This window comes from Mytilus galloprovincialis, chromosome 4, assembly GCF_965363235.1.
Source record: "Mytilus galloprovincialis chromosome 4, xbMytGall1.hap1.1, whole genome shotgun sequence".
Taxonomy (NCBI): Eukaryota; Metazoa; Mollusca; class Bivalvia; order Mytilida; family Mytilidae; genus Mytilus; species Mytilus galloprovincialis.
In genome coordinates, this window is record NC_134841.1 from 97,110,351 (window position 1) to 97,137,600 (window position 27,250).

At 31.4% G+C, this 27,250-nt stretch overlaps 1 protein-coding gene across 1 annotated transcript in view; it reads left to right on the plus strand.

The window, feature by feature from the left end:
• The first annotated feature begins 1,020 nt into the window (after window positions 1-1,020).
• The window catches only part of LOC143073540 (uncharacterized), a 31,660-nt gene continuing 5,430 nt past the window's right edge, over window positions 1,021-27,250 (plus strand). Inside the window, exons 1-19 of the mRNA XM_076249178.1 lie at window positions 1,021-1,280; window positions 3,281-3,371; window positions 4,671-4,758; window positions 6,644-6,740; window positions 8,789-8,897; window positions 9,162-9,230; window positions 9,839-10,091; window positions 10,246-10,339; window positions 11,041-11,139; window positions 13,284-13,374; window positions 14,021-14,222; window positions 14,734-14,830; window positions 15,990-16,126; window positions 16,682-16,807; window positions 17,181-17,233; window positions 18,061-18,162; window positions 18,704-18,890; window positions 24,903-25,018; window positions 26,073-26,166. Of these exons, the coding sequence (XP_076105293.1) occupies window positions 1,178-1,280; window positions 3,281-3,371; window positions 4,671-4,758; window positions 6,644-6,740; window positions 8,789-8,897; window positions 9,162-9,230; window positions 9,839-10,091; window positions 10,246-10,339; window positions 11,041-11,139; window positions 13,284-13,374; window positions 14,021-14,222; window positions 14,734-14,830; window positions 15,990-16,126; window positions 16,682-16,807; window positions 17,181-17,233; window positions 18,061-18,162; window positions 18,704-18,890; window positions 24,903-25,018; window positions 26,073-26,166 (2,208 nt within the window). The 5' untranslated portion in view covers window positions 1,021-1,177. The remainder of the gene's footprint in view (window positions 1,281-3,280; window positions 3,372-4,670; window positions 4,759-6,643; window positions 6,741-8,788; window positions 8,898-9,161; window positions 9,231-9,838; window positions 10,092-10,245; window positions 10,340-11,040; window positions 11,140-13,283; window positions 13,375-14,020; window positions 14,223-14,733; window positions 14,831-15,989; window positions 16,127-16,681; window positions 16,808-17,180; window positions 17,234-18,060; window positions 18,163-18,703; window positions 18,891-24,902; window positions 25,019-26,072; window positions 26,167-27,250) is intronic.

A 27,250-nucleotide genomic window follows, 5' to 3' on the forward strand; every position in this document is an offset into this window, starting at 1 on the left:
CTATATAAAAAATGAGAAGAGAAACACTTATGAACCAAATTAACAAACAACAACTACTGAAAATTAGATTCCTGACTCAGGACAGGTGCGAACAAATACAGCGGGTTTAACAAAATAATACACAGATTTCATATTTAATACCAACTCAAGAGCATTCTTGGAAAGGTTTATTATTATAATTATACAAAGTGAAAGATCAGTTATTGGTTGTTCCTGTTCACCTATGGAAAGAATGTCACATCTTCCTGTCTCCTTTTTAAAAAATATATATAATTTGCCTGCATTACCAGCAGATTTTTTTTTTTTATTTAAAGTAAAAAAAAGTAAAAAAAATTAAAAAAAATAATTTCCACTGTACTAATGAACTCAAAATCATTAACTTTTTCTAACTGTTTTATTTTCCCCCATTTGCACAGAAATCTCTTTCTTTTGTAGGGTATAGTTTGAGATGAGACTTTGAGTAACAACAGAACCAACATCAGAAACATTACATTTGTTAACATTAAAACATATAATATTAGAATTGAAAAAAGGAATTGATGCAGTTAGCATGAATTTACAGAACTTTTTGCTAAAGTTATGCATTATATTACAATTACATGTAATGCAAAAACTGCTGCATTACACACTTCATGCAATTACTTGGGAAAATGTAATGCATTACCATGCATTACAATTACAAATTTGCATTACTCCATGTCTGATACTGACTTTGTCCCCTTTTTCAGGTAACACCTGCCTCATATTAATCTGTAAGACCAAAATATGTGTTTCCTGAATGAATCATAATTGTTTTAGAGTCTCATTCTTATTTAACTAAACTATTTGAACATAATTTTTTAACATTGGCTATTCGTTTTCCCAATTGATTCTTACGATTTAGTTGATTTCTTCAGTTTTGTTGTCTTTGGATTTTAATTTATGTCCGTTGCATTTCATTTTGTTATTAGTCTATTTGCGTTTATATAGCTATATCTACCGATTGGTTTTCGACCGATTCGTCAGTCAAATCATCCGGAAGTAAATGCTACATATGCGCAGTTCAATGTTGTCAAGAAATACAAATATGGTGGAAGTTGACAAATATTTGGCGCACGCTTTTGGATTTTTGCATATAGCACTATTATGAGATCATTTTGTAAATTTTAGATACAAATTTACACATTAAACTTCAAAAATGGCGATGGAAAAACTGTATTCGATCCGTGATACTCACTCTCGGCCCATCACTGCAATCGGTTACAATCCTGCACGAAGGGAGATTTTGATAGGCTGCGAAGGTAAAGAGGGACGATGACAATGATCGCATTAGTTATGCAATTTATAACGTTAACGTCATTGTCAGCTGATCTTGGCAATTGACAATTTTAACACTTAAAAAATAAAGATATTGAGCTATTTGTCCATCTTCTTTTTGGGATCTTAAGTGTTTCTTCTTCTTTATGTAACCAGAGGCAGAGTCAGAGAGCATGCATTATATTACAAAATTGCTTTTGTCTCATCTGGAATCTGACTCAGAACCTCGTTGTTACAAGGCAACATGACCTATACTGTCTAAATTGAAGAAGTACTTCCTCAGCTCAAACGCTTACGGCTGACTATATATAAGTATCAATCACATTAACTAAGAGAAGCAATCCCGTCACACTTCCCCCACCTCAAAAGTCAGTCATATTATTCTCTAATATGAGGCAGGCATTACCTGTGAATGGGGACGAAGTTAATAAAAGAAATGGAAATTCAGTTGTTAGGGATATGTAACATTGTTACATTATGACATCATATTCAATGTAAACAAAGAAATGCTTTCATCAGGTAACATTTTTTCATATCAAACTGTTATTAAAAATGAATTGATATTGAGTTCCAATCCTATATTATACTAGACTGATAGATATATATTTTATTCAAAGTCTCATGCCAACAAGCTCCTAAAAGGAAGTAGATTTCAGCGCATAAGCGAGGATTTAAAAAAAAGTCTGAAAATAAAAAAGTTAATGATTTTGAGTTCATTAGTATATTGAAAAATTCAGAAAATTTCCCAATTTTTTTTTTTTATTGATTTTTCTAGCGTAATAGGGGACTTCATCCCCATATAATGTTGATATCTTTGTTTTTATACTTCCCTGGCTGTAACTCAATTCATCCATGGGTTTTTATTGTTGGGCGCCAATAAAAATGGAGAACATGATTCTTCTTACAAAATCTTTTGCTTTCACTGGAATTCGATACCCAGAAGCTCTGTGTTTCAAGACAGCACCTATAAAGACTGAGCTCAAGAAGTACTTCTATAACTCAACCGCTAACCATTTATAATTTTTAGCAACCCTACAGCATACTGATGATATGATGCCTTGCACTGAAGTTGCTATCTGGCACATGCATGGTATCTTATTTATATGAACACTTAAACATACAGTACTCTTCCCAGATATTTCAAATACATGTAGCATCCTGGTAAAAAAGGAAATTTGAAATACCATCATGTAACGATGTTTTTAAAAATTATAGCATCACATACATAACACAATCTATAAGAAAATCAATTCAGATAGCAACACATTCAGAAATATATATGCATCACAATTATTATGATGCTAAAAGGTCCTGGGGAGAACACTGAACATACTCATGATATTTAAAATTAAAAAAGATACCCGGTAAGTGATATTTACTTAGACCACCTTGGCATTCACCGTTGGTCAGCATCCTTTAACTTTTACCAAAATTTTCTCCTCTGTAACTGCTGTGTCAATTGGAACCAAACTTGGTGACAATCATTATTTGAGTATCTTGTTTAAAAAAAGGTGTCTGGTGACTCTGTCTGTCTGTCTACCAACATAGCTTCAAATAGAACATACATGTATTTGTTGTGATTGTATAGTGTACATGTCTGTCAGACATGGTTCATCTGACCTTATTATCATAGAACATTGATAATGTTAAGTTTATGTGATACTTGTATTGGAACCCTCATATTAGCAACATGAATTTAATGATAAGTTAGTAAAAGGCCAGATATATAAGCTTGTGATTTCTTGCGTGAAAAGAGAAGGCTAGTTTTTGTTAGATAAATATTATTGAAATTATTAGGGCTCCACTCATTCATTAGTAAAAGGCCAATACTTAAGTTGGAATTAATCTTGACTAGACTTGACTATTGGCCAAGGTCCAATAAAAAAAATTCTTAGGAGAGTATGATTGTTTTGGTACAACGTGGATATCTGCTATTTGTAGCATTTCATTTTATGCTAATTTCTGGTCTTTTATTATTTTTCAGATGGTGTTATTAAGAGCTATGAATCTGAAACAGGAAAACTATGCTCTTTGCAGCATGAACATAAAGGCTGGGTGACAGACTTTTTATACTGGTAAGTGCACTGTTCTGCAAAATACTGTTGTTTGTAAATTAATTATTAACCATGAAACAAATTTTGCTTACTGACAGAAAATAGCATGCAAAAGTACCACCTTGGTTTGCTCTCATCTAGTTATATGTGTAGATTTTTTTCATAAGTATCAGTAAAACTTAAACGCATTCAATGTCTAGCAGCATGCTTGGTGGCATCAAATTTGCTTGTCTGTTCGTCTTGAAATTGGTTTACCTAGAACTCTAACTAGTTTGCCACAAGTTGGGAAATTTGGGTGACATAACTTTCACCAGTCTCGAGTAGTTCCTCTTTATAAACGAAAAAAAAATGTGTTTTCTTCCTTCACTTTGCAAACGCAAAATCAGGAAATCGGGAAATCAAGAAAGCGAAATCAAGAAATTGAGAAATCAGGAAATAGGGAAATCTGGAAATCGAGAAAGCAAAAACACGAAAGCGAAAACGCAAAATGAATTTCTCGATTTCTTGTTTTTGCTTTCTCGATTTCTCAATTTCTCGATTTTGCTTTTTGATTTCCCGATTTCGCGTTGGAAAAGTGAGAGGAGAAAACACGAAAAGTGGAAATGGCCGCATCAGGCCACCATAAGAAAATGTCGTTTTCCCATTATAACATCAGTTTACTTTGACCAAACAGTACGAAATTTATACACAATTCTTATTACCATTGAAATTTTGGTGGTATTTAGATTAAAGATAACTATAGTGATCATGAGTTACATAAACATTTTAAACGTGGTGTCATTGTTGAGAGAATTATCCATCAGAGACCAAATGACTTGTATGATGTAATCTATAGGTGACAATACAGCCTTCAACAATCAGCAAAATCCAATACATCATATCAAGCTATTAAAGGCTCTGGCATGACAGAATGTAAAACAATAAAATGAGAAAAAACTATGCAATGGGGTTTAACATGTTTCTGGGTGCCCAACCCTTCCCTAACCTGGACAGTGGTGTTTGAAAACAAACTTAAAAAATCAGATGAAAAAAGTAAAATCACAAAATCAGATGAAAAGGACCTGACTGACTAGATTTACACATAGCACAAAAAACAAATGGCACAAATCTAAATGTAAAAATTAGGATGTGGTATCCTTTTTGTAATTCAAAAGCTAGAACATTTACAAAGTTACTGAGAAACAAACATGAAAAATTAAGGTACCTAAGTTTTGACTTGGAAGGATGGTAGAACAAAAAAGTAAGAAAACAGAATAACTTATAATTGTACAATTTACATGTGAGATTGCTAGAATTGATACCTTTATATATTTGTAACAGGACTTCAGCCAAACTGATGTTGTCTGCTGCTAATGATGGAGACATTATAGCATGGTCATCTGGTGGAGGGGTTTTTGATATAGTTCCTGTAAGTTGATTGTCTTCAAACTCTCAAAAGAGAACAAGAAGATGGATCCTGTGAATAGTTATCAGTGACAAAACTTTTTTAATGAATCTTCATCCATTTTCTGCTTTGAAGTAACCATCATGATATATATATCATCATAAGAAAAAGTTAAAAAAATTGTCAATGCTATTTCAACATCATCTTTAACAATTATGATCTAAATAAGATATACCAAATTTGCTGTCATAACAGCTTTTTACAACTGACATATCATATGACCATCACTGATTGATGTTTTCCAGAGCATCTTTTTTCACTCATAATACAGACTTATTTTTGCCTTTCATTTTTTATGAAAAATATGATATTTATTCAAATATTCTACACAGGTTACTGTTGCTAATTCCAATCTTTATTACAACTTGTGTGTAACAGTGATGGTTCCTAAAATTGAAATATTAATAATTATATTATACTAAGGCCATACCAATTTAATTTCTTGTTCTACGGATTTTTGGACTCCAAAATTTGGGGCGAGCGAGCGATTTGAAAATTTTAATAAAAAAATATTTAATTTGCAAATTTTTGAGGCAAAGCTTGAAAAGTAAAGGCGAGCGATTATAATTTTTTTTTTGTAAACATAAAATAGTAGGTTTTGACAATATTAAAGCTAGATTTATCACTTGTACTTTGACATTTCTTTAATTTCTGAAGTATTTTTTCCCTGTTCACCAAGAAATAATTAAATCTGGGTTATGTATGTGTGACTGACAATAAGACAATTCTCCTTCCAAGTCATAATCAGTTTGGGGACAACCCCTTAATGTTATAAATATCCCTTTTACATGTTTTATGAGGGATCAATATAAGTTATAATATATTTGTTTGTACAAAAGGCTCATATTTTCTCAAAGAACTATATATCTATCTGGTATTAAATGGTCAAAACATGTCCAAGAATTTTGTAATATTCCTGGACTTTAACCATGTTAACACATTTACTTTAACAGTTTAATATTATTCAAAATAAGTGGACCCCTCTTTTAGAAAAAGTTGTTTAAAATATGATGTAACTCTCCTCTTTTTGAGTACAAAATTCTAAGTTTTCAAAGGTTTTTTTATAGAGGAACTATACAAATCCTTGGTATTTCTATTTTCTTTTCTACATCAGTAAAATGACCCCTTGTCTGAGGGAGGGTTGTTCTCAACCTGATAATAACAAACACAGGTCAAAGTACAGCCTTTTACACAGGGCTTTGATACAGACCAAACAGCAGGCTATAAAGGACCCCAAAATTATTAGCGTACACAATTCGAAGAGGAAAACCAATGATCTAATTTATATATCATGTATATCCAAACGGGAAAATACCAATACACAACATCAACAAACGATAACTGCTGAACGACAGGCCCCTGAATCAATCAGGACAGGTGCATAAACATGCAGCGGCTATGGATAGTTTTGTTTCGCCAGCATACAGCATAATTGCAGTTGAAGGCAAATCCTTCAGAAGTTCTTTGTACTTTATTCTAAAAACGAACATTTTTTAATAGGGAATATAAGTAAGGGGGAAAGTAACCAATTTTTTGTTCTTTTTATAATATTTACAAAAAAAACGGTGCGGGAAATGGACATGATTACATTTCCGGATGCGGGAAGCGGGAATATAAAAAAAATAAAAAAATTCTGTTTTGAAAAAAATAGGTGCGGGCGGGTCGTCGAACAAGGAATCAAATTGGTGTGGCCTAAGTATTTACGAAAAATTGAATGAAAATATTAAAATATCTAGTATATAAGGTCATCTGATTCTAAAGTAGATAAGATATGGAAATTATTTCAAAATATTTTTTTATTGAGGTACTACATGTATATAGATTTTACAAATGCATTGTTTCTCAACAGATTGGAATACCAGTATACTGTATGGCTATGAACCCATGGAAAAAGCAAATTGTCTGTGGTTTTAATGGTGCTATTAGAATATATGGCTTAGATGAAAGTAAGTTTGATAAAGGTGTTAAGACTAGTCTTGTACAATTTTATTTCTGACAATATCCCCATTATAACTTTATAAGATATCTACCAACATGAGAGACAAACTTTACTGCATATACATGTATCAGTAATTAAAATGATTTGATGTCTTAAAGATAAAACTATTCTTAGCCTAAAATCGTGGGCACCTTATGCCGCATGGAAGAGATCTGATAACTGAACTTATTAAGAACTTGATGCTAAATTCTTTTAAAAAAACAGCCCGTGCAAAGGAGGTAAGATACAATCAATAGTTCTAAACATAAAAGTTGCTTTTCAGCCAACGTTATGATACATTTAGAAGATAAAGAAGGTAGAATATTGACAAATTTTAGGGATCTTCTGTCTTTATTTCTTTATTAAACATTTTGGTAGTAAGTTCAGGTGTAGACTTAATAGATATAACATATATGATTGGATTAATTAGAGACATTGAATGTTGTAGAATAATATCATAACTACAATTTATGGCATAGTGCATGTAGTAGACTCTTATTCCTGGGTGTATGTTCAAGTTTATAAATTTGTTAATGGAGTCATTTCTAATCAACTAGATAACCTTTTGTCTGATTTTTTTAATGAACCACATTTAATTGCTATCCATTAGATTAGAAATATATGTCTTGAGAGAATAAAAAAACTATACTTCACAGTTCACAATCATTCTCAAGTTATGATGGCAAAAGCATTTGTTTAAATCAACAATAGTTAACATTGTATAATTACATTAAACTTTTCATACTTTGTACCTAAATAAACTTGTTCATCCAAACTGCTATTTTTTCTACTCGCAAACTTGGATAGAAAAATTACCCGCTCATAGTTTTGGTGCCTTTAGTGTCTAATTGTTTGTCAAGCATTTACATTATTTGCGACTGACTGTTCATACCATGATGGCATCTGTCCTCTGGGCTGATTAAGATTGTCAAGTTTATAAAACTTATGCATGTTTTATTACTCTTAACTAATTCTTTCATAAAGTAAAATTTCCCTCCTTTCGAATTTGGTTACAGGACTGAGACATTACCTGAAAAAGGAGGTCATACAGATGGTGCATAAATATTTAAAAGTCTGAAACTATAATGATTCAGTTTAATGATAATTTAGCAAAATTAAAACATAAAATATAATATCATTTCTGATGAAGGTACATGTAGGAACAATGGCAAGGTAAAGATAATATATGCATGATATGTTAAATTTAAATAATCAAAAAGTAAAAATTTTACTATTACCGGTACAATATTTTGATATTAATATTACAATTTAGTCAGTCTTTTTCAAGTATTTGGTGAGTATGTGTTGGTTTTGGTTCATTTTGTTCTGTTGATATAGCATGATATAAATGATGAAATGTGTTTTAAGCAGCCACATTTCTTTGGTTTGTACGCATAATTTATGTGAAATTCAAGCTTCAGTTTATTAGATTCAGAAAGTTAAATATGGACAATGGTATTCTCCTTCTTTGAACCTACATTCCTTAGCAAACTATGTGTAGAAAGGTACAAGTTCCTGGTAGATAATGTCTTTTACACTGATATTCATCAAATTGCGACCTTAAATTGTGAAAAAGTATTCAAAGACATTACATTCTATAAAGATTTCCACAAAAAGGATTAAAATATACCTGTAGAAATACATCCTTTTACATTGTATGTGTCACCCCAGCAAATAATTCAAACCTGGTAATTACAATTTAGAATTATTTTTGAAAAGCAGTCTGTATTAAGTGTCCTATACTACTGGTACTAGACAAAGTTATTTCTGATAAAATCAATGTTTTTGTCTGTATTCTTTTTCAGCGTTTTCTGTCTATTATTATGTAAGCCTTTCAATTTCTACGGTTTCCAAATCGTATTAGTCTTGCCATTACATCTTTCACAAATTCACAACCAATGCCTTCCTCTCCACTGAAATATTAAGGGATATTTAAACATTGTACGTACTACATGATTGTTCATTATAGATTCAAAATTCATATTTATAATAGGCAATAACTTATTATTTTTTCAGGTAAAGAGATGGGTCATATCATAGATTTACATCCTGTGAATATTTTTGAACTTCATGAAGATATAGTAAGAAGTATAATTTGGCAGGATTCCAAAATATATTCTGCAGGGTAAGTTGTGGTCATTTACCAATATCATTCAAGTATTTGTAGATGTGCAAACATCATGCGAATTATATTGTTGTATAGATCTACATTGTATATACAAGATTGATTATGATGCAGTAATGTAGTTTGATTCTCTTCACAACAATCCTCATGTTTTACAGATTAAGAATGGAAATAATTAGGTATTATCATTATACTAATTTTACTTACCATTATAATTGTTATATCATACTTTTAAAATAACATTTAGGTTATTTTCTTTTACAGTTATGACGGTAAATTAATAAAGTATGATATATCAGCTGTGAGGAGTGAAGATGGAAAGAATCCAAAAGTGTAAGTCGTCCATTAAATTGAAACAAAGTTTGTATGAAATAACCTAAGCACTCTTAAGCATCATAATAACTTTTTAGCTAACCTGGTCCTTTTGCAAAATTGACCCAGAGAGCTTTTATCATCATTTGGCATCCATCTTCATTGTGTAGTCCTTTAACTTTTACAAAAATATATTCCTCTGAAACAATTAACCCATATCTTCCTAAACTTGGCCACAATCATCATTATGTTGTATATATATATATTTGAAAATTATTGTTCGTTGACCTGGATATAGCTTATATTATATTGAAGATTACCCTGGATATAGCTTATATTATATTGAAGATTAACCTGGATATAGCTTATATTATATTGAAGATTAACCTGGATATAGCTTATATTATATTGACTATTAACAAAAAACAACACACTACAATATAAAAACTAAAAATCAATCAGTTTCCAGTCTTCAAAACTGGCATGCATGAAATAAACCCAGAAATACAAAAGCAAATTATGTAACATTCTAAAATCCTAAGCCCAAATTATCTGTGTCAACTTATTCTGGTGTTAGATTAGGCATTATAAATGTGTTTTTTGTCAAAGTGATTGCTCATTTTTTTTAGAAATCACCATGCTCATGATGCTGGAATATCTTGTCTACTGATGGCAAAAGACAACGAAAATAACACATGGGTAATCACTGGATCATTTGACAAAACAGCAAAGATCTGGACTGTAGATTTAGACTTGGTACATAGACTGGACAACTTCATGGCAACAGTATCAGGAATATGTTATGTACCTAGGAACAAAACACTGTGGGTGGCTGGTGGCACATCATATGCCACATTGTTTGACCCAAAGTCTGGAGATAAAGTAAGTAAAAAGAGTCATAAGTATTAAGTTTTTGATATTTTACTATTTACGCAAGATTTATTTCTTTGTTTTATCAATTTTTGTAATATTTATTAAATATCTCATCAACAAAGAGTAGGTTGCTGTCTCACTGACTTTTGTTTTATTGTTGCAGGTTTCAGAATTTATTGGGACATTTCAGAAAGAGGAGGAAGAAAAATATTCTTTACAAGTTTTAAAGTATTTTAATGAATTGAATGAAGTTGTGGGTAAGTGTTGGCTACATTTGTTTAAACAAAGTTGCATTAGATTTTTTTAGAGCATGTAAAGTATTGCTTTTTACTTTAATTTTCTCGTAATATTTCAAAGATAAAAGAGACCAGGAATTATATGACAAGTTGTCTTAGAAAATAAAAGCTCTGAAATTGGTAAAGGAAAAAAATAAAATTAATAAATTAAATCAAGGATTTCCAAATATTGGAGAAGTTTCCATTATAGAATAGATTTTTCCCTAATTACAGTAAATCAATTTTGATATTTTTCTGACTCTTTAAAATTGAGAATGGAAACGAGGAATGTGTCAACCACCCGACCAAAGAGCAGAAATCAGCTGAAAGTCACCAATGGGTCTTCAATACAGCGAAAAAAATCCCAGCTGGCCTCCAAACAAAAATGTGTACAGAGATAATAAATGTCATACTAAACTCTGAAATAGATAAACGAACTAAAATTAAAAATGATACAAGATATAAAAAAAAAGGCCAGAGGTGTCTGACTTATATTTCAAGGTTGTTAGAAATGAATACATTTGGATACTAGACTGGTACTTTTCATCTCACAATCTTATTTTGTCAAAAGTACAAAAATTGCCTTTGCCAAATTGAAGTAGAAAACCAAATCAGTGTAAATATTTGTAACAGTTTACTTCATCATTCATATGTTAATAAGGTTTGTTTGATTTTATTTTTAGCTTGTACGAGCAGACGGCATCTGATAGTATGGAAGTATAACACATCTGGTTGTATAACTGCATTAAAGTGTAAATCTCCACTAGAAAGTTTATGTTATAGTGAGTATTGTTACTAGATTAGCATTCAATCTCCAAAAAGGAAATGTATCACTTGATGATATAGATTTAATATCTTTTAAATTGATAAATATTCATGACAATCTTTGCAATATTACAAAGGAACTTTAAAGTAATGACTGTTTTTCTTTCTGGAATAATACCTTTCTCTTGTGTGCCGTTTTTAAGCAGTTAAGCTGCTTTATGCGAGCACCCTAGATTTATGTTCTACACAATAATTGCTGAAATATGTGCCACTTTTATTATCTGGCTGGCTATCATGTTTTTTATAACTAATTGGACATTTTTTTCATATTTTTTATTCTGGAATATAAAAAATATTAACATAAAAACCTGAAATGGTCGTAGAATCACCCAAAAATGCTGAAGTTGCACATAGGAAGTAGTGCTCATTAGAAATCCTTCTATAGTTTATTATCCCATGTGCTGTTGGCTAATATGTCAAAGAACATTTGTATGAAATATTTGATCGCCGAAAATCTATAAAGATGAGTCTTTTACATTTCCCAAATGGCAAAAGTCGTAGGAATATTGTTTGTCATTGATACGTATTACATACGTCAGTAGTCTATTAATCAGCTGATATAAGTTGGTGGCAATTTCAAATTACATAGAAGATGAAATTTACGTACCTTTTAAAATGGGAGGATTCTGATGATACATAGGTACATTATTAATTATTTTATTCGTTTTTTTGTCTGAAATGATTGAGATTATTTAAATCATCTTAATTCAGTAATCTTAAATGTATGCTCATTTATATTCTTGTTAATATTATTCCGTTATATCGTAGATGACCTTCATGCTTGTCAAATAAAATTGTTGTTGTAATTTTCTGATTGGTCGATGTCAGGGTCATTTCAAGATTGTTTCACTTTGGTGTTACATAATACTACATGTGCTTTGATTTACCTCAATGTGCTTCAATAAATATAGAGATTAAAACTTTAACAACTGTTTTCTAAAGGACGGCATTATTTAATTTCCAAAGTCGCATATTTTTGTTAAATATTAAGTCCGAATCTGTGACGCGTATTACACCGTAATTGTTTTTGATTTACAAGGACTTTTCGATTTCCGATACAGAAAAATACAACTATTTTTGATGTTTCTATTTATAATTTTTCACATTTAAACACTAGTAAAGTGTTATTGAATCATTTCTATGCGGTTCCTTCAGCAACTTGATGCTGGTAAACAATTTTCCCATGCAAATGATGTGAAAAGAAGTCGCATGATACGATAAAAAGGTATTAACGACTAACGAGGCTCGAGAAACGTTTATGTTTTCAACAAGTTGAAGTTACAAACAAGTTTTTCTATTCCTACTATTACAGTTATTTAAAGTTTAAATAAAAGTGGATTTTATTGTTATGATATTAGTAATGGAAGACAGTTAAACCGTATTTAAGATATTTAAATTCAGTTATAATTTGAGACGTTAATAAAATTGAGAATGAAACTATGAAAATTGGAAATTTGTCAAAAAGACAATAACCTGATCTAAGAGCGGACAACAGTTGAAGGTTACCTATGGATCTTCAATGCAGGAAGAAACTCCCACACCCAAAGGCTTGCAGGCTTGCTTTCACTGGCCCCTTAACATAATAACAAAAATGTATACTATTTCAGTGATAATGGACATCATACTAGAATCAGAAGTATACACAAGAAATTAAAATTTAAAAAAATGTACAAAACAGTTATGAAAAATAAATATGATAAACAGCAACAATCACCACATTAGTGGGTCCTCACTATGGACAGGTACATTTGTTACATACAGAATGTGGCGGCTTAAACATCTTAACTGGCACAAAACTCTCCCCTAACATGGGACAGTGTATGCGCATAATCTCAGACATTGAATCTTTATAAATATAAATTCGAAATAACTTTTGAAACTGGTAGGATTGCAAAGCGTTAACATTACTGTACAAGCATTATTTGATACTTAAGAAATAGCTGAGAACAATGTCTGAGACAGATATTTTCACTAATTCTTTACACTATTTATCTGAACTTGGCCAAGTTTGCCTTTGGGTTTTTGATTAACTGCCTATAGCACCCTTGGTGCTTTGATTCAGCTTTTTTATTGCTATAAATTTGTAAATGATATTTTGCAGCTAAGAAGGTGCCAATATTGATATTTAGTGGAGACCATGAGGGTGTAATAATGAAATGGGAGAGAATGCAATCTAATCATTTTATGTACAGGTAATTAATAATGTATATAATCAGATGTTATTATTTATTTTTCACTGGCTAAGTGTAATGTGAGCTTTTTCTGTCACTTCCTTTCTATACTTATTCAAAACTGCTGAATCAATGTTGAGGGTGACAAAACAATCCAGAGGGTCTAATGTTTTGACTATTTCTTCTCTTCCGTTGATGTAAATTGTTGTATACAGGACACAAAAGGCAAATATAAACAGTTATGACAGTTGCTATAAACATGAGAGTTCTGTCAAATATATTTTCCTTCACTTTTTTTTTATTAGAACTGAAATATAACATATATTAGATGTAAGTATTTATGATATAATCATCACAAATGGTCTCCACATAAAGTTATCTCCATTTTCAATGATGAGAATTATTTTGGTAAACTTTTATCCTGTAAATTTAGTTGGGGAAAATTCACAATAAAGACCTACGTTCTATCTAAAAATTTGTACATTCAATGCTGGCAGTCTTAAGAGGAAAACAAAGGTATGTTCGAAAGGTTGGATTCTTTGTCATGATTGTCGATTTAAAGAATTCAATTTGGTGGTAAAGAAAGGTGGTTGACTAACAAAAAACAAAACTTAAAATTTTACGTCACTCAAAACAATATACTAATATGTATAGTTCTGCTTTACAGTAATGAACCTTACCAAATAAGTGATACACAGCTTAAAAAGAAGAAGAAGGCAGGCAGTAAAGCCAGGGAATTAATTTTAGAACAACAACTATCTCAAACATCTTCACTGAAACCATTGGACCCAATCAAAGTAGATTCTGCAAAAGTCAACTTTAAAAATGTACAAAGTCACTATGCTTATAATAAACCGAATCTTCAACATGTGAGTACTTTACAATACATTATTTACAATTTTATAATATATCCCTATTATTCCTTCTTTTTTAGGGGTACAAATTCCCATTCTTTATTTACACTTTAAAAGTAACAAGTCATGTGATCAGTTTGACAGTCAATTAGGTTATCAGGGATGTCTATTTGTATTAGATTTAATAGGCAAATAGGCAGGTCTGAAATCACTTTCAAAATTATAAATGAACCATTTTGGTGAAAAAAAATCAACCAAGGGTATTGAAATTTAATATAAAATTGTAGAGGCAATAGTTTATCATTGTCCATGTAACAGTCCCTCAAAAAATTGTTTTTCGCTGTGAGCTTAAAAATTATGTTTTCAAACAAAATTAATGAATAATAAAAGATATTGAAGACATCACCTCAACAAGTAAACTGATATGAAACAAAGTTGTAATTTTATTTCATTAGCATAAGTCCCTAATTGGACTAACTGTTAAAACATTCCATAACAATTGGCCTCAACTACAATGTACTTTCAGACATCAACCCAAGATGACCAGAAAATTACCATAATGAAAGTTGTCTTTGTTGAATATTTAGATTATATTATAGCTGCTTCAGAGGATAGCAATATTTGTAAGTAGATACACATATTCATGATTTTATTTGTAAGTAAATTTGCATATTCATCACATGTTTTAACTGCATGTTCCATGCTTCCCACAAAGAAACCATACAGAATGTTTGTGGTTCATTACTCGTGGTTTAAATACAGTTGCATGTCAGATAGCATTAAGATATTGTTCTTGCTCTCACAACTGCTACTTTTAATATTCAAGTTTATAGTTTAAAATGCATCATAAAGTTTTTATCCTGCCTGGTCATTAATGAAAAATGTGTTTTGGCATGATCTAACTACTTACCCATTCAAACAAATATACACAGATTTCTTTTATAATTTTGCATCCATTTGAATAATCTATTGTATAATGCTTTTTTTCTAATTTGAGATATTTCTTCTAATATTGATATTTGAAGCAAGGTTATTATTATTGTAATGGATGTAAATGAAATTTTCAAATAAGGTAGATTGTTACTAATGACTCGTTACCAATTTTTTAGGGTGAGGTTTTAAAGATCTGATAGAATTTTCTGGTTAAAAAAGTGCAATTTTTCTATAGTTCAAAGTTAATATTTACATAAAATTTCCAAATAGCTTTATTGATGTAATCTGTGATCCACTTGAAAAGCTGTTTTCTTGCTTAATGCTTTGTAACATTTCATACAAACCTGTAACCCTGATGTCAGAGAATGTAATTATAATTTTGTATCATTGCATTGATTGGAATAATTCATCTAGCTTTTATCAGATATACATGGAAAATTCTTAAAGCAATTATCAGTATTCCCTTATATTTCAGTGGCTTGAAATGTCTTTAAAATGGTTGAACAGCTACAAACACTAAATTTATGTCCTTTTGGAATTTCTTCACAAAATTATGTATTTTCAAAGTTTGCAAAAAATATAAATTTGATGACTGTTTAAAAATAACGAGCTTCAATAGTATATATATTTAAATAAACACCACTATATCTATATATTTTTCAAAAGTGCTAATTCTTTAATTATATAGATACAGTTTTTCTTCTTATTACCTTTGATAAGAATGATGTAAGGAACATTGTATAGTAAATAGGATATTAACATGGATCTAGATATATCTTTACTTACACTGTTTTTTTTTAAAGATTTTGTTTTGTTGGTGATTTTATTAAAAGTATCTTATATATTCAGACATTTGGGGATTTGATGATGATGCTGTTAAGGCTTTAAAGGACATGAAACCAGAAGATTTGGATAAACTAATTGAAAAGTATAGTATACTGTTAGATCCTGACTCAGAACTACTGCCAAAGAACAGAAAATTCAACGTTAGTACTATAGTAATAGCAACAATTATTTATAAAAAGAGGGACAGTGGCGGATCCAGAAATTTTCACAAGTGTGGGCCCACTGACTGACCTAAGAGGGGCCCGCTCCAGCCACACTTCAGTGATTCCCTATATAAGCAACCAAATTTTTTCCCAAAAAGGGGGGGGGGGTCCCCTGGTCTCCCTCCCCCTAAATCTGCCTCTGAGGGCTTACAATACCATAGGTACATTCAAACTGGTAAGTAGAAAAATGACTAAAAACACCATGGAAATTAAAGAAAGACTATATAAAACTACAGCCTACAAAACTCATCATAGAAAACTAAAGACTTATCAACAAAAAGTGCATAATTTTCCTGATTTTAATTCTGTGGACCAACCATTTTGCATTCATTTGGTATCAACACTTCTAATTGATTAAGTTTTTCTCATTTTATACTTTTTTTACTTTGATAACATTTATATATTTGTATATATACATAGCTTTCTCTTACAGGACAATAATTCTGTGACCAATAGAGTAGCAGGAATTATTTATGTGTATTTTTTTTACAGGACAATGATTCTGTGACAAATAGAGTGGCAGGATTTATCTGTAAATCTGTATTTGCTGAACACACTAGTTGTGTGACCAGTTTAGTTGTTGTTGGGAGAGAACATGGACTAGACTCTACTTATCTAGTTTGTATTAATGTTATTCTTCTTAGATATAAATGCAGAATTGACTTAAAAATAAATACTGAACTTTTCTGTAAACTAATTGTTTTTCTGCAGAATTAAAAAATATTTGTAATTAGCACTTGTTATAACTGGTTTTTTTTTGCTTATGTCGTTGTCTTCAGCAGTTTTGAACTATATGCAAACCATTTTGAATATATATTGTAATATTATTTGTGGCTCTATGTTTTTGTTTCACAGCTCATTCTACATTTTTGTTATATAATTTTTTTCTTCATTTCGGGTAGATACTTTAGTATATTGTACACATTATAATATAAAGCATTACTTTATTTTTGTTCAGTCCTGTTTTAATTACTTTTCTTTATCTTTGTAGCTAAGTGGTGGTTGGGACAGCAGAATATGCATATGGGATTTAGAAAAAGGAAGGTATGTGCAAGTGAACCGTTAATATAGTTTTTCTGGATTCACCTTCTTTAGAAATGTTCAAACCGAAATATCTAAGTTTATATAAAGCCTATAAAAGCAAACACATTCTACTACAAAGCATGGTTCATATTTATATCAGATTAACATATTCTCAACTAAATATGCATCCAATTTGCCACTGGATGCTAAACAACCATCTGTATTCATCCTCTGTCTATTGACATGTTAGTTATAAATAGGGTGTACACAAAACAAGGTACTTCCCTAAATTCTTTAGTTATAAGAAGGATTAAGTATTTGAAACTACACAATTGAGCAAATGTCTACCTAACAAGGCCACATGAGCTATTGACATCACTTAGTGTCTGTGTCCGTCATCTTTTTTTATAGGTTGTTGTAAACTTTTTCAAAAATCTCCTCTTGAACTAATGAGGCAGTTCAAAATTTGGGGTGATAGATCCTTATTGTATAAAGTTTGTGGTTGTTTTTGTTTTTTTTGTCAGTCAACAATCTCATTGGCGCTCATACCACATCTTTTTATAACTAGGCTGCCATGGCTAAACATAGAACATAAGGGTATACTGCATTAACTGTCTTATATTTTGAAAATCAGTATAGATTGAGAAAATCTGACCGAAGCAAAAATGCTCAAAATGTCAAGATCGATTATAATTGATGTTTTTTCATTGTATCTGTTTATCTTTTGGCAAAAATTCCACAAGAGTGATACAGGCTCCTGGGAGCCTTTTGTTTTTCAAGTAAATTAAAATTAGAATAGATGTAATTGGTAAATTTGTAAATTATTTTTACTGGAATATATGTTGCAGACTTCATGACACGTTTAGAAACACAGCACCTGATCCAAAGGTAGATAACTTAGAGCTAGCTTGTGATGGTGTTATCATGGAAATGGATTTCTCTCCAAAATAGTAAGTGTCAAATGTGTTGAGGATAATCACTAATTTCTTAATAAGAACTATTAACATCGAACTTTTTTTTGTACAATTACACATATGTTAACAGAATAATGGAGACACTGTGCACATATTTTGGATCATTTCCAGTCATTTGTAATTAAATATGCCAAGGCTCTGTGTTGAAGGCCCTACCTTGACCTATAATGGTTTACCTTTATAAATTCTTATTTTGATGGAGAGTTGTCTCATTGGCACTCATACCACATCTTCCTATATCTATGATAGAATGCTCTCAAATAGTCATGCTGATCTACTGAACACCAACTGCACACAATTACTATCAAGATTTACTGGAAAGAGTTCTGAACATTCATAGTGGGTGTACTAAAGCTTGATAATGGAAATTAATTTATTATTTGCATTATACCATCAAATTGAAAAATGGGCCAGACATATCTCTATTATTATAGAATAGAAAAGAAATGTAAATGTAGTTTAAACTAGATTCATATTTAATGAGGCATTTCATATTTGATAAAAATCTGTTTTTCAGTAATGAATTTGCATATTCATCATCAGACGGTATGGTATATATCCGAAAGTTTTCATTGGATGGCTCAAAGATGACCTTACAGAATACACTGCAAGGTCATGAAGGAGAAATAACATGTGTTCGATGGAATCCTCATGGCAAAGGATTCTGGGTAACTGGTTCAGATGATGCAACAATCAGGATTTGGGTAAGTTCTGTTTGTGCTTTTTGTACCACGAATGTATACAATTAGGTCTGGGTGAAATGTGTATGCATTCATTGATTAAAAATGTAAACATTCCATACACTCACTTATATTACAGAAGCATATTATTTAGAATGAAATTCATAACAGTGTAGCTATGGCCATTCATTGACTGGGGAAAATTAGGTGATCGTTCGTCTGTAATGCCCACTGCTCACGACGTACTTATCATAGAAATTTAAACTGTGAGGTCACCAAAGGTTCTAAACGCCTACATAAAATAATTAAAAATACTAATCAGGAATAACCTTTGTAATTTGAAAATAAATAAAAATGGCCTTCAACACGGAGTCTTGGCTCACACCGAACAGCAAAAAGTAAAATCACAAAAATACTGAACTCAGAGGAAAATCAATTCGGAAAGTCCATAATCTATATACAAGCTATAAAGGTTGAATACTTGAAATTCTTTGCTTGATTTTTTGTTATGGTTTGACCATCAATTTTCCTAATATGATATCGCACGTTCTTTCAGATTATTTTTTTTACTTAATTGGCTTTAAAAGTTACAATCCATGATGTCGTCTGTTTATGTAGTTCATATGTGTTTTTCGTTTCTCGTTGGTTTTCCCTTTTGAATGGTTTTACACTTGTAGTTTTGGGGCCCTCTATAACTTGCTGTTCGGTGTGAGCCAAGGCTCCGTGTTGCAGGTCGTACCTTGACCTATAATGGTTTACTTTTATGAATTATTACTTGGGAGGAGAGTTGTCTCATTGGCACTCATACCACATCTTCCTATATCTATCTATATCTATACATTTTTTTTTCAACAAAAGAATACATCACAAGAATATAAGTTTTGTAAGAAACGTGAGAAATTGTGTTGGACTTGAAGATAAGGCAAAGTGACAAATGTCTGAAAGAATGAATCGTTTTATGGTATTAAACAAAGAAATCAAATGATTTTTTAATTATCCAGAACTCTTCACAAACAAAACCCACATGTATACGCATTGAATAAATAGTAGGCCATTCTTAAATGATCACACCGTAGAAGTAGTTGTGCTCTTAATCAATGAGATATTTTGTGAATTAACCCCATCAGCTTAATAGTTTTTTTTACAATGGATAAACCTATTTTTTTATTATTATTAAATAATATCATCTCTGAACATTATTATTCTTATAAATGACACGATTGTATGTGATGATTATAATAAATATTTAAAACAAATTCCTTTCAAGCTTTGTAAAAAGAAAGTTTCATTTTATTTATCGGAATGTGTAACAAGTGAATATTTCAGTCCCCACTGGAAGGCCTCTGACAGACTGGGTGAGCATAAAATCATAGCCGTTGACAAACAAGTTACAACCTACAAACGTTTTACTGTCGACCACACTGTTATGCAATTAATTCTATAATAATCCACTTATTAGGTTGAGGAATATCACATGACATGAGAGACAATATTTCAAATTTAAAAAAAAAATATCCAAAATTTAATTTAATACAACAAAACATTTATTTGTAAAAGCATTGAACTGCACATATTTTTAATATTAAGTGCTTCCACACTTGTAACAGGTCCATGCTTTAACATCTCCATCAAAGGAGTAGGTCCAGTAGGAAGTACACCACTAATTCATGGTCCTATTGCTTTCTATGTTAAATTCCTTCATTTCAAGCAGGCACACCTCTTTTGTTTTAAGTTCAAATAAAGTGGCAATCATTGCATTTCAAAGCAACACTTTATGGTGTCTTGTACTGAAAAAATCAACATACCTTTAATGGCATATAAGAAAGAACTGGTTCCCGGAACTTAGAATGTACCAAAACAAGTACTTGAGATCTGACAAACAGACAAAATGTACCCTCTTTTTAGAATTTGGTACAGTTTTTTGAAATATTCAAAATTAAAGTCCAAAAGTGTTCTACAATGATCACCAGTCCTTCAGCTTTCATTTGATGCCAAAAAACCTAATATTCTACATATATTGAAAGTTACAATCATGCGTAGGAACTATTTTGTGTTAAATATTTTCTACTTTCTAGTACCGGTATGTGCTTTCTGGCAGGAGCCCAAATTAGTGGTGTTACACCAGTAAGACTCCTTGTTAGCCCCAAAATGTAGCAGTTTTACAAAATTGTTAAAGTGTAAAATTTAAATTATTCATTTGAAAGTACAATTAGTCATTAAAAACGCTCCGAATCAAGCTTAAATATGAATAATCTATCACTTTTTAGATGTTTTTTGTCAAAAATAAAAGCATTTGTGTTCATTCTTAATATTGAAATGTCAGTTGTATTTGATGATTAAACATAACATATATAAAGATTGAGGATGAACAAGGATGTGGCCACTTTCATTTTTGACCAAAAACAAATAAAAAAAGTGACAATTTTTGGCTTATTTGATAGATTATTCATATTTAAGCTTGATTCGGAGCGTTTTTAATGACTAAATCAGTTAAAATCTTTCATTTAAACTAATTGAATTGAAATAGACACTTTAGTGTTTAAAAAGTGTTCAAAATCTTTCGTTAGATGAACCTGTAATTTGTGGCCAAAAATCAGCCTATACGACCGCAAAAATTGAAAATTTTTTGGTCGTATATTGGTGTCATGTTGGCGTTGTCGTCGTTGTTGTCCTCTGAATACTTTCAGTTTTCGCACTCTAACTTTAGTAAAAGTGAATAGAAATCTATGAAATTTTAACACAAGGTTTATGACCACAAAAGGAAGGTTGGGATTGATTTTGGAAGTTTTGGTCCCAAGTTCCCAACATTTAAGGAATTATGGGCCAAAAAGGGCCCAAATAAGCATTTTCTTGGTTTTCGCACTATAACTTTAGTTTAAGTAAGTAGAAATCTATGAAATTTTGAGACAAGGTTTATGACCACAAAAGAAAGGTTGGGATTGATTTTGGTAGTTTTGGTCCCAACAGTTTAGGAATAAGGGGGCCAAAGGGTCCAAAATTAAACTTTGTTTGATTTCATAAAAAATTGAATAATTTGGGTTCTTTGATATGCCGAATCTAACTGTGTATGTAGATTCTTAATTTTTGTTCCCGTTTTCAAATTGGTCTACATTAAGGTCCAAAGGGTCCAAAATTAAACTTAGTTTGATTTTAACAAAAAATGAATTTTTGGGGTTCTTTGATATGCTGAATCTAAACATGTACTTAGATTTTTGATTATTGGCCAAGTTTTCAAGTTGGTCCAAATTGGGGTCCAAAATTAAACTTTGTTTGATTTCATCAAAAATTGAATAATTGGGGTTCTTTGATATGCCAAATCTAACTGTGTATGTAGATTCTTAATTTTTGGTCCCGTTTTCAAATTGGTCTACATTAAAGTCCAAAGGGTACAAAATTAAACTAAGTTTGATTTTAACAAAAATTGAATTCTTGGGGTTCTTTGATATGCTGAATCTAAACATGTACTTAGATTTTTGATTATGGGTCTAGTTTTCAAGTTCGTCCAAATCAGGATCCAAAAGTATTATATTAAGTATTGTGCAATAGCAGGAAATTTTCAATTGCACAGTATTCAGCAATAGCAAGAAATCTTCAATTGCACAGTATTGTGCAATAGCAAGAAATTTTCAATTGCACAGTATTGCACAATAGCAAGAAATCTTCAGTTGCACAGTATTGTGCAATAGCAAATATTTTCAATTGCACAGTATTGCGCAATAGCAAGAAATATCTAATTGCACAATATTGTGCAATAACAAGAAATTTTCAATTGGAGTTATCTTTCTTTGTCCAGAATAGTAATTGAATCAACTTAAATCATTGTTTTATACAATATACAATGTATATTCACTGTTACTACCAACTGATAAATTAAAACAATCTTTATCATTCAGTGAAAACAAGCACCTTTTTTAGCTCACCTGGCCCAAAGGGCCAAGTGAGCTTTTCTCATCACTTGGCGTCCGGCGTCCGTCGGCGTCCGGCGTCCGTCGGCGTCCGGCGTCGTCCGTCGTCGTTAGCTTTTACAAAAATCTTCTCCTCTGAAACTGCTGGGCCAAATTGAACCAAACTTGACCACAATCATCATTGGGGTATCTAGTTTAAAAAATGTGTGGCGTGACCCGGTCAACCAACCAAGATGGCCGCCACGGCTAAAAATAGAACATAGGGGTAAAATGTAGTTTTTGGCTTATAACTCAAAAACCAAAGTATTTAGAGCAAATCTGATTGGGTAAAATTGTTCATCAGGTCAAGATCTATCTGCCCTGAAATTTTCAGATGAATCGGTCAATCTGTTGTTGGGTTGCTGCCCCTGAAATGTGTAATTTTGAGGAAATTTTGCTGTTTTTGGTTATTATCTTGAATATTATTATAGATAGAGATAAACTGTAAACAGCAATAATGTTCAGCCAAGTAAGATCTACAAATAAGTCAACATGACTAAAATGGTCAGTTGACCCGTTTAGGAGTTATTGCCCTTTATAGTCAATTTTTAACCATTTTTCGTAGATTAAAGTAATCTTTTACAAAAATCTTCTCCTCTGAAACTACTGGGCCAAACTAATCCAAACATGGCCACAATCATTTTTGGGGTATCTAGTTTAAAAAATGTGTGGCGTGACCTGGTCAACCAACCAAGATGGCCACCACGGCTAAAAATAGAACATAGGGGTAAAATGTAGTTTTTGGCTTATAACTCAAAAACCAAAGCATTTAGAGCAAAACTGATTGGGAAAATTGTTCATCAGGTCAAGATCTATCTGCCCTGAAATTTTCAGATGAATCGGACATTCCGTTGTTGGGTTGCTGCCCCTGAAATGGTAATTTTGAGGAAATTTTGCTGTTTTTGGTTATTATCTTGAATATTATTATAGATAGAGATAAACTGTAAACAGCAATAATGTTCAGCCAAGTAAGATCTACAAATAAGTCAACATGACTAAAATGGTCAGTTGACCCGTTTAGGAGTTATTGCCCTTTATAGTCAATTTTTAACCATTTTTCGTAGATTAAAGTAATCTTTTACAAAAATCTTCTCCTCTGAAACTACTGGGCCAAACTAATCCAAACATGGCCACAATCATTTTTGGGGTATCTAGTTTAAAAAATGTGTGGCGTGACCTGGTCAACCAACCAAGATGGCCACCACGGCTAAAAATAGAACATAGGGGTAAAATGTAGTTTTTGGCTTATAACTCAAAAACCAAAGCATTTAGAGCAAAACTGATTGGGTAAAATTGTTCATCAGGTCAAGATCTATCTGCCCTGAAATTTTCAGATGAATCGGACATTCCGTTGTTGGGTTGCTGCCCCTGAAATGGTAATTTTGAGGAAATTTTGCTGTTTTTGGTTATTATCTTGAATATTATTATAGATAGAGATAAACTGTGACAGCAATAATGTTCAGCAAAGTAAGATCTACAAATAAGTCAACATGACCAAAATGGTCAGTTGACCACTTTAGGAGTTATTGCCCTTTATAGTCAATTTTTAACCATTTTTCGTAAATCTTAGTAATCTTTTACAAAAATCTTCTCCTCTGAAACTACTGGGCCAAATTTAACCAAACTTAGCCATAATCATCATTGGGGTATCTAGTTAAAAAAATGTGTCCGGTAACTCGGCCAACAAAACAAGATGGCCGCCATGGCTAAAAATAGAACATGGGGGTAAAATGCAGTTTTTGGCTTATAACTCAAAAACCAAAGCATTAAAAAATTTTTTGGCCTTTGAGCAATTCACTATGCTGTTGAAGTTCATTAGACCACATTCATTCTGTGTCAGAAACCTATGCTGTGTCAACTATTTAATCACAATCCAAATTGAGATCTGAATCCAGCTTGAATGTTGTGTCCATACTTGCCCCAACCGTTCAGGGCTCAACCTCTGCAGGCGTATAAAGCTGCACCCTGTGGAGCATCTGGTTAAATTAGCATTCAATTTTTAATTCAAATCAAAACAAAATGTTGAATGATGAATGAAATATTAAACTATATTTTTGTATGGCAATGATTCTATTTTTCTATTTATTTACAGGCTGGCCATGGATTAAATAAATGTGAGGCAATATTGTCAGCACAAGGTGCTGTTAGCTGTATGTGTATAGATCAAATCAATGGATGCATAATAGTTGGTGTTCAAAATTTTATCAGGTAATGTATGTCAGAAGGGGTCAACACTAAGTCTTAAAAAAAATTAGAGGTGGTATGATCGCCAATGATTGCAACTATTAACCAAAAATCAGACGAAATGGATGTGAGTATATAAAGGCAACCGTTCATCCTTCAACATTGAGAAAAACCCATATTATTGTCTATGAAAGGCCCTGCAAGAAAATAATGAAACAATTTCAGTTGAAAATACTTAAGACATAATTTATAACAAAACAATTTTTGAAAAAGAAATATTACAGACTTGAACCAATGTCATTGACTGAACTACAGACTCCTGACTTTGGACAGGCACATCAGGAATGTGGCTGGGTTTTTCATGTTTAACAGTAACATCTGAATATTTTTTAAATGTTTAAAGTAATTGACAAGAGCTATGCAGGAAGTTTGCTATTTAATTATATCAAATTCCATAAAAGAAAATTTGATGCAAGACAGAATAGTTATTTTGAATTAAATATATAAAAAATCGACAGAAACCTTATATTGTTCAGAGTGCCAAATTTAATCTCAATTATTAAGGGAGTTATGTAAAGTTGTAATTTTACTCTCGTCTGTTTCCTAGATTTTGTATTCTATTGATGTTAAGGTATTTACAGATGACATAATTTGTTTTTGGGTAGCTTTTGACCAAGATTGACAAATTGTTGTTACAAACACTTTGTATGGTCTGATAACTTTTAGGAATTTTGGTCCTCAATGCTCTTCAACTTCCTACTTTATTTGGCCTTTTTAACTTTTTTGGATTCAAGTGTCACTGATGAGTCTTTTGTGGAAGAAACGCGCGTCTGGCGTATATACTAAATTTAGTCTTGGTATCTATGATTAGTTTATTTATTGAACTGTAATAGGTAGTCACAGATCAGACATTTCTTTGGTTGTGGTTGATATATCTTTTACAATCTTTAGATTTAAAAATTATGTAATTGTATTGCAGATTTGGTTTGTGTGTCATCTGATACTTGTTGTATCTTATGGTTAATCAAGTGCCAATTAATATAGAAATATGATATTTAATGTATATTTTTATATTCAGGGTATATGATCCAGAGAATTATAGGCTTGTTCAGACTAATGAAGGTCATACAGATTCAGTGAGAACAATCATGCATATAACAGAAAGAAATCAGGTAGGTCTATCTTCAGGTATTTTAGTCCTCTACTGACAAAGTGGAAAGGGACTTGAGGTTTGCACTCCGTCTGTCAGTCCAGCACTTTTCCAGACTTTTTTCATTCTTTAAAGATATTGATTTGATATTTTTTGTATTGATTTATCATTACAGGTTATAGGTCAAGTTCAAATTTTGTTCTTGTGTGATGATTTTGTGGAGAGTTAGGGTCCTTAGATAAATCCTCTTCAATAAAAAATTTTCGTCATGCTTGAAGATATTTACTTGGTATTTGTTATAAAGTTTACACATTGACAATTTATAGATCAAGTCAGCATTATTTAGGGATAATGAATTTTAACAGGTAGGGGACTATATATTGCCATGCTAAACTCCCGGAATGCTTGTTGTTTATCCAGTTAAAATGTCAACTTAGAATTGTCAAATCATGCTTCAGAGTAACTTCTTATCTTCAATTTGTTGTTGTCTCTAAAAAATCAATGAATTTTAACTCTCATTTTTATACCAATGCTAAAACAAACTAGTGATGTTTTAGTTTGACCGTGATCTAATTAAAATGTATAATCCTTACCTGTAAATAAACTAATTCTCAAAAGTTCACAAAAGCCTTTTTCTGGGACAAAAACAGGCTTAAAGGGGTAAATTCAGTAAAAAAATCTCCCATTGACTTTAATGCTAATCTATGTGTGGAAATAAATTTATACCTGATTTACCTTTAGAAATTAAAAACTTTCATATATCATTCATGAAAGTACAAATGTAGCCCTATCTTTTGCAACAGTAAAAACATAGGGTCATGCGGCATTTTTGGGCATTCACATGGCCTTGTTTACAAACAATGTAGATTCGCACTGAATTCCTATACTGACCCCCATTACTTTTTAACCCTGTAGGGGAAAAAAATAGTACATTCAGCATTTATTTTTTATTTTTTTTCAACTCTAGTTTTGATCCATCTACCATAAAATATTTATTACAAACATTATCTACCAATCAGAAGAGCACATGACTTCACTTTTAGACAGAAAGCTCTCCCCCAAATGGGCGGTCCCTGATGACGTATATTTATTTACTGAATTTACCC